Genomic DNA, 8,454 nt, shown 5'->3' with positions numbered 1-8,454 from the left:
GAATACCAGACTTGAATTTAGAATCCCCAGACTTTCCAGATCCCTTCTTTCCAAACCACCTAAGTTCCACATTGCAAAAAGCTTCACACAATTGCCTGTGTGGGCACCCCACAACTTTAAAATTCTACCCAAATCCCTATAACAAGCCATTTCTTAGGCCCAGGAGCGCACACCAGCAGCACAATCTGCCTTTGGGAGGATGCACCCGAGGAGAAGGCCCATACCAGCCCTGGAAGCAGGCCGGGGCCACCTCGACAGGGAATTACAGTGTCCTAGTGCTAGGAGAGTGGCCCACAGCCGGTGCACATGCTCTGAATGGACACTTCCCCTCAGCCCCTGGGACTCTTGCCTTGGGAGAAGGATACAACCAAAGGGGACCAGTGTTAAGGCCAAGGTCAAGGCCTCAATTGCCAAGTCTCAAGATAGTGCTAAAGACAAAGTGCCCTAGGCCCCAGTGTTTGATTTTCCACCCACCCAATTGAAACAGAGTTGACATTTTCCCTGCACTTTACAGTTTACACCTTCACATACAAATACTCTTCATCACCCTCACAATCTTGTAAGATTACAACATAATACCATTTGATAGATGAGAATATTGAAGCAAAAGTGACTCGCCTCAAGTCACATAATAAAAAAAAAATTTTTTAATTTTAAAAAAAGAGTTCTGCTAGGTCTCCAGTGGGAGACTTTTCCCTCTAAAATTTAAAGACCATGTTCTTTCCACTATTCAATACTGCCCCCCATCCCTCAGCTTTCTAGAGAACTGATGGGGGCTAAAAAAAAAAAAATTGTAAATAGATGGAAATTGTACGTATGTGGTTGAAACTGTGGGAGAAGACCAGAGGCAAATTTAACAGCAAATATAGAGTAGTTTCTGGGAAAGAGCCTGGGCCCAAGGCAAAAGTCTTCGCGGAGACAAAGAATACTATGTAGGAGCAACAATCCTGGCGGGGTCTTAGGGGCTCCACTCCCACCCTAACCACAAAATGAGGGCCCTCAACAGATTTAAGCAATCTCCACCCAAATTCCACACCAATTACTTGGGGGGCCCGGCTCCACCACCCTCCTCCTCTCCACCACCCCACCAAAAATACTTTATTAATGAGAGGGCAGCATAAAACCACGGACTGCATCTGCTAGGGGACAATCCAGAGAGAGCAGCCTGGCACCAGCCCCAGCTGAAGCCCGACCCTCCTCCAGTGAGGACCCACTAAGCTGTGCCTCCCTCTAATTACCAGATGCCTGGCTCAGGGCCTGGCCGGTTATTTAGAGAACCAGTGCCTGCTCCTAGCACATATCTCCGCGAGGCTGGTGCTGTAGTCACTGTCTGCTCAAAGCCAGCTGCTTGAAGCTGCCATCCCTCCCCAACGACTGTCCTGGGACCCCTCCTTCCGTCGCTGCACCCCAAAGGTCCCTGGCACCATGTCGCTCGCACACGCAGCTGCAGAATACATGCTGTCAGATGCCTTGCTGCCGGACCGCAGAGGCCCCCGCCTCAAAGGACTGCGCCTGGAACTTCCCCTGGACCGAATGGTCAAGTTCATAGCTGTGGGCTTCCCCTTGTTGCTGATGTCTCTGGCCTTCGCCCAAGAGTTCTCCGCCGGTAAGTGGCCTCCAAGACCCAGTGTATGAGAGACCCACTTCCTTTCACTCTTTGCATAGGCTCTGAGATGAGACAGCTCCCACCGTGTCCAGCTTCGGTGACTTTGGCCTGGGCATTACCCAAAAGGCAGACGATGTGGGGCAGGGGTTGGGGGGATGGGTAAGGCACCAGCAGAGCCGAGGCACTGAAAATTTTGAAAATCATTTCCCAACTTTTGTAATAAAAATATCTAGTTTTAATCATGGCATTTCATAATGTTTTATGTCATTGCAATAAAATAAACTTTCATTTTCATTTTCCTATGGATGAGAAAGACTGGGGCTCTGTGTTTTCAGGACATAGGACCGCTAACGGTTCTAGTCCGCCACACTTCAGACGAGCCGCTCACCGTCTCGGCCTTCTCCTACTCTCCATTTCCCCCTTCCAAGGCTTCCGATTTGAGGACTTACATTAAGAGCCTGACATATAGATGCTAAGTAAATCCATTTCTTCTTCCCCACAGACCATGGCCACGCACACAAACATGAACAGACACATATGTCTGCTGTTCTAGGCACTAGATTAACTCAGCAGATTTCCTCTGTTAAGGAAAAGGTAGAGAATTCGGATTTCTGGCTTTCTTTTCTGGCTGTGCAATTAGCTTGCATATCAACCTCTCACTGCCTCTTCATTCTCCCACAAGATGGGGAGAACCATTGGTTCCCATTTCTGCCTCTCTCTAGAGAATGACGGGAAAACAAAACTCTCCCCCAACCAAGCCCACTTTCCTTTCTGCACAGCCTGCTCACCCCTCCTCTTGATGTGGGTTCAGAAGTCCAGGCAATTAACCCTCTAAAGTTTAGAACCTAGAAGATGTCAGTCCTATCAGAAAGGTCTTACCCCCATACCCTGGAGAGTAGGGCGACTCTGCTGCCCACATGTCTGGGAGTCCAGGGGGAGCTCTGAGAGGAAAGAACCCTCATCAAAGGCCAGTCACACTGGCAGGCCTGAGCCAAACCGACTTGTGGTGACTCGGCCTTGCAGCCAGAAACTGGGGCCTGGGACGGAGAAAGTGCCTGTCAGATACGGAAATCGGCAGAGCCGTGGTGGCAACCCTTGGGAAGCTCTTGGCTGGTTGATCCCTGGGTCCCCATTCCTCCACTCCGGCTCCGGGCTGCCTCCAAGCTGTGTTCCTGTTCCAGGGCCTCCCATCCGCTGCTTCTCTCCCAGTAACTTCACCATCCGGCAGGCCGCGTACGTGGACAGTTCCTGCTGGGACTCACTCATCCACCATGAACCGGACGAGCTTGGCCCGCACAAGATGAAGTCCCTGTGGCCTCACAAGGTAGGTGGGCCCGGGCTCCATCCAGCTGCTTTGGGGCAGGGCAGGGCAGGCCAGAGCTCCATCAGTGTCTTCTCTCTGGCCTCTTAGCCACTCTGCTCCCTTGCTTTTTTATTTTCGTCATTGACTCTTGTGTTTCTTCAAGTGTCCAGTGATCTTTTATCTGGCTGGAAGCTTTGTGCCTGTGGGTGACGCTGGCCGACCAGCCTACTGATGACAGTGAACCCTTTGGGCCATTTCATTGGGAAACCCTCAAACATGGGTATATGTGATCCTTTCTTTTGGGCCAGTTCCCAAGAAGAATCACTGGGGGATCCTTAATCTGTGCAGAGGGGACACAGAGCAAGTGGGTTCTAAGCTTCCAACCCACTAGGAACACAGCTGTGGGTCTCAGCACTCAGTAGTCACTCAACTAACATGGTCCTCAGTGTTGTTCCCCTGCCCTCAGTGGAGACAAGTGCAGAAGCTCTTTTGTCTAATGTTTCCAGAGAGTGAACCATAAGCCTCTGCCAGGGGGTGGAAAGGGCAGTCGCTTGATAAGGGCGTCGTGTTCTAGGGAGGATCTGCGGGTCTGTGTTTTCAGTATTCCTGTTGACAGCCCACCTGTACCCATTTTCAGAGGTTCCTCATATCTGCAATTCTTGGGTCTTTCTGGCTTAACAGCTTGCTTGGCCTGCCTCAACTCCCCATCCTACCCACGCGCTGCTGCTTCCTAGCACGCTACTTTCTAGCTCGCAACATTTTACGGCAGGCTCTTGTCTCCTGTTTTCCTTGTCGTACTGATGACAGTGAACCTAGAATTAGGTCTTTTTTTAAATCCCTTTATTGTCATTCTCGTGGGGCTTCATGAGGGAGCCAAAGTCATGTGTTGGTCCAATTCACCGTGTTGAATCAGAAGTCACTCGTGACATTTTCCAGCTGACAGTCTACAAGGCCTCCAAAGGCCACTCGGGTCTGGGACCCAGACAAAACCAGAGACTTAATGGAAAGAGTTCATGGGGGTCTCTGTCACTGGAAGTGTTCAAACAGGATCCAGATGGCCAAAAGGTCAAGATATTGCAGACGAGATTTAAATGCCAGAAAAGAGTCAGACAGTCTGTCAGGATGGCCTGAGTGCCCTTTAAACCCAGATTCTCTGGCTCCATTTCAAAGCCACTGAGACCAAATCTCTGGGGGTGACTTTTATTTTCAAGAAATGCCATTTCCTGAACAGGAATGAAAAGGTTCTGATTTTCTCAAGTGGATGGGTGTAGTATTCCTAGCCTGTCTCTGGTGTTTAGTTCAGAAACACACACACGCGTGCGCACACCCTTTTCTTCTCTACCTAGGTGCAACCAAATATGCATCCTCCCTCTTTTTCTTCAAACTCTCCGCTGAAATAAAAAGCATCCTTTCCTCAGCAGAAGCTTTAGTCACGTAGTCCCTAAGGCAAAAAGCTCCCAGATCAGACTGCCTAGTTCCCCGATCCTGCTCCCTCCGCCATGAGATGTGTGACCCTGTCCAGGTCACTTAAGCTTTTCATGCTTGACTCTCCTTGTCTGGAAGATAGAGATATTAATAGTGTCTGCCTGGTGGCATCCTCCTGATGGTCAAATGAAATACGCATGTGAAACACCTCACACAAATGTAGCTTCAAAAAGCCTGAAACAAGTAGAGTTTTTACTGTGGCCAAATAGTGGCTTATCTCGGGTAGCAAAGTGTGTAGTGAGGACACAATACTCCCTCGTACCTAAGTGTCAGCTTGTGTGCATGCACAACAGAAGTGGCCTCCAAAGAATTCCAAGACAGTCCCCGATGATGTCATGCGGCGTGACCATGGCTGCAGAGCTGTAAAGACCACCGCACAGGAGAGGAGTCAGGGAAGGCATGCAGGATGTGGGAGTGGACCTCCCCCTCTCAGCAATGTTAGGACCCCTGGTGGTTGGGCTTTCAAAGCTAACAGACTCTGGATGCCTGGTGATAAGAACTTGGAACAGTCAGAGAAAGAGAAGTTGATGGAGAGTGACGATTGAGAATGAAGGTCGCTCTCCCTGGGGATGTGACTCCATGACCACAGCTGGCCATGATCTCTGGCTAGCGACCCAGGCTAACATTCGTGGGGGACAGAAAGAGGGGAGGGTTGTCATGTTCTCTCTTTGTTCCCTTCTCCCCTTCTGTCTCCCTCTTTTCCTCCCTCGATCCCTCTCCCTCTCCCTCCTTCTGTCCTCCCTGAGGTCCTCCACACCTACACAGACCCGACATCTGAGGAGTGGAGCTGGGGAGCGGAGAGACCCGCCATCCCTTCTCCTCTGGGCTTCACTATATTCAGCCAAGTCAGCAGAGAGCCCTAAGTCCTAGGCCTGCGGTGGCTTGTTGCCCACACTGCCTCCCCCTTCTGAGGCAGGAGGTGGGAATAAGAACCCCTCACTAAGTATTCTCTCTACAAGGCCCCTGCCCCCTGGGCTTCCCTCCTCTGCTCACTGTCACCCCACAGGCCCTCCCCTACTCCCTGCTGGCCCTGGCGGTGGCCATGTACCTGCCGGTCCTGCTGTGGCAGTATGCGGCCGCGCCGGCCCTCAGCTCGGACCTGCTCTTCATCATCAGCGAACTGGACAAATCCTACAATCGCTCCATCCGCCTGGTCCAGCACATGCTGAAGATCCGGCAGAACAGCTCGGACCCCCACGTTTTCTGGGATGAGCTGGAGAAGTGAGTGGCCTCTTCTACCTCTTTCTGAAGGACTCAGCTGCGCGCTAACAAGATACCCTTGCAAGGTCATCTTTATCCTCTGTACCATCCTTCTCAAGAATCCAACGTGTTTAACACACCATCTCACCCACTTTCTATCATTTCTCTACAGGGAGGGGAGAAAGGACACCCCGAGTCACGGGGGACTAATCTCTCTAATGTACCACTTCCATGTACCATTCCCCCACTCAGAACCTCCCCCCATGCCTCCAGAAGACGACCCAAATTCTCCCAAGTATTTTTCCAAGGCCTTGCACACACTGTCACCAACTACTTTTTCACACCTCACACCTCTGACCACCAAGTGACAGAAACCTCCCCCTCTACCCGCAGTCTCGTCTTCTCCTGAATAACCTACGGTTCATACACCGAAGCATTCACGCAGCTTTCGCAGCGTCCCAGGGGCTGTTCTGGGTGCCTCCAACCTGGTGTGTGCTGTGTGTGCTGGGGCAAGGGTTGGAGGGAGACAAAGCTACACCTATCCATTCTACTGAGGGGAAACAGACAACAAATAAACACAACACGTAAGCAAATTATATGGCAGAAGATAAGTGGTAAGAAGTGGGGGGAAATGTAAAGCTGAGTGAGGGGGTCAGGAAAGCTGGAAGGTGGTGGAGGGGTGCAGTTTTAAATTGGGCAGCCAAGGGAAGCCCCACCAAGAGGAGTGTTGAGCTGAGCCCTGAAACCGTATTCTGTCTCATGTTTGTACACACAGTCTATCCTCTGAGAAAATATCTTCTCCCATCTACCTCTCTGAACTTGATCTACCTCTTGAAGGCCATGTCTAAGACAGTATTCTCTGTAAAGTTTTCTAAACGCTTTGGGCCATGCCATTACCTCTCTCCTAACTTTTTATGACACCGTGGTTTATATCCATCATTTTAGCCGCAAGTCAAGCATGATTTTCATTTACTGTTTTCATATCGTATCTGCCCCTTCCCCACAAGCCAGACCATAGGCTCCTTCAGAGCCAAGACTGGCTTACACGTGCCTGAACACCACAGCTCTCCACAGACCCCTGTTAGCATGTTTATTTTTATAAAATAAGGTAAATAAAATTTATAATATAAAATAAAACTTTTAAAATAAAATAAAATTTCTAGGTTGCCCTAGAAATCATCCACAGAGTATGCAGACCAAGAACAAGAATGTGGTTATCTAGACTCCCAGGCCAGTGCCAATTTAATAAGCCTATTGCTACCTAAGGATCCTGTTTTAGCTTGAAGGTTTAGCGTGCTCTGCAGGGCAGAAGTCGAGTGTGACCATTTGTTATCCACTGATCACTCACTGGGTTGACCACACTGCACTCACTAGTTGGAGAATGAAAATGTACTCACACACCCTTTGGGGAGAGGAGGAGCTGTGCTCAGGGAAGGCAGATCTTCATGGGAGCCAAGAACGAACGCCATGTTGGGTGCTCAGATTCCATTACTTCCCCACATGGCTCTCTTGGGATGTGATTCTAAATGATCTCTCCTAACCCTGCCTCCTTTCTTCCCCTGCCCAGGGCTCGGAAAGAACGATACTTTGAATTCCCCTTGCTAGAGTGGTACCTGGCATGTAAGCAGCGCTCACATTTCCTAGTGGCTGCCTACCTGCTGAGGAACTCACTCTTGCTCCTCTTCACCTCAGTCATCTACCTGTACCTTGGCCACTTCCACCTGGACGTCTTCTTCCAAGAGGAATTCAGCTGTTCCGTCAAGACAGGGCTGCTAGGTGATGAGACCCACATGCCCCATCTGATCACGTGCAGGCTGACCTCTCTGTCGGTCTTGCAAATTGTTAGTCTCTCCAGTTTAACAATATACACGCTGTTGGTTCCAGTGATAATATACAACCTCACACGACTGTGTCGGTGGGACAAACGACTCCTCTCCATCTACGAGATGCTCCCAGCTTTTGATCTCCTGAGCAGAAAGATGCTGGGATGCCCCATTAATGACCTCAATGTGATCCTTCTTTTCCTCCGAGCCAACATCTCTGAGCTCATCTCTTTTAGCTGGTTGAGTGTCTTATGTGTTTTGAAGGACATGACCACCGAGAAGCACAACATTGACACAGTGGTCGATTTCATGACATTATTGGCTGGCTTAGAACCCTCAAAACCTAAACATCTCACCCACAGAATAGGTGATGAAAACCCATAGTTAAGAACCCATGGAGCAAGAAAATTTTATGGTAAGTAAAACTCTATCTCCTTCTTCACAAGCCTCACACACTAATGTACAAAAATACCACTTTAGAAATGCTAAGTGTGGTTTCAGCTGAATCATACATCCTGTATTATGTTTTCCTAAAGGTGAGAAGATAAAATCAACGCATGAAAACAAATCTGAAAATTGGAGCTGAAGAGTCAAAGTACTAAAATAAATTAGGTCTAGAGCATTCTACGATAGAAAAAAAAAAAAAAAAACTAAAACTAAACCAGAAGTCTAAATATTCTACAAGGAAAGAAAATTCTAAAGGCTATTTATGGAGGCAGGTTCTTCTCCGTGTATTTACTCCATGTCCCTTCTAGGATGCACACTCAGCTTAACCCAAAGAGTATGTGAGGCAATCTGCCAAGTGAAAAAGGTGAATAAAAATGTGAAATCCCTGGAAACCTTGTGCTGTGGCCTGACCTCCTAGGAACTTGCCAGCTTGCTTTGTGGAAGTCATTGACTTGCCCAGACCCTGTGTGGCCCACAGAGTTGGCCAGAAGATATTGATGCAGGAACTTATCTGCTCTTGGGGGTTAGGCCAGCATAGAACAAGGCTAGGGCCACACCTCAGCTGTGGGTGGAGCTACGGTGGTTTTAAT

The 8,454-nt window shown here is 49.3% G+C and overlaps 1 protein-coding gene across 1 annotated transcript; it reads left to right on the top strand.

Moving 5' to 3' along the window:
• Positions 1–1,392: 1,392 nt before the first annotated feature.
• Positions 1,393–7,801, top strand: PANX3 (pannexin 3). Its single transcript, XM_059392235.1, has 4 exons — positions 1,393–1,606; positions 2,788–2,930; positions 5,401–5,615; positions 7,162–7,801. The coding sequence occupies exons 1-4, from the start codon at positions 1,426–1,428 to the stop codon at positions 7,799–7,801; spliced, it is 1,179 nt and encodes a 392-aa protein (XP_059248218.1). The 5' UTR covers positions 1,393–1,425.
• Positions 7,802–8,454: the final 653 nt, after the last annotated feature.

The sequence above is a fragment of the Mustela nigripes genome, chromosome 1 (assembly GCF_022355385.1).
Source record: "Mustela nigripes isolate SB6536 chromosome 1, MUSNIG.SB6536, whole genome shotgun sequence".
Lineage (NCBI taxonomy): Eukaryota > Metazoa > Chordata > Mammalia > Carnivora > Mustelidae > Mustela > Mustela nigripes.
This window is presented reverse-complemented; position numbering and strand designations above follow the sequence as displayed.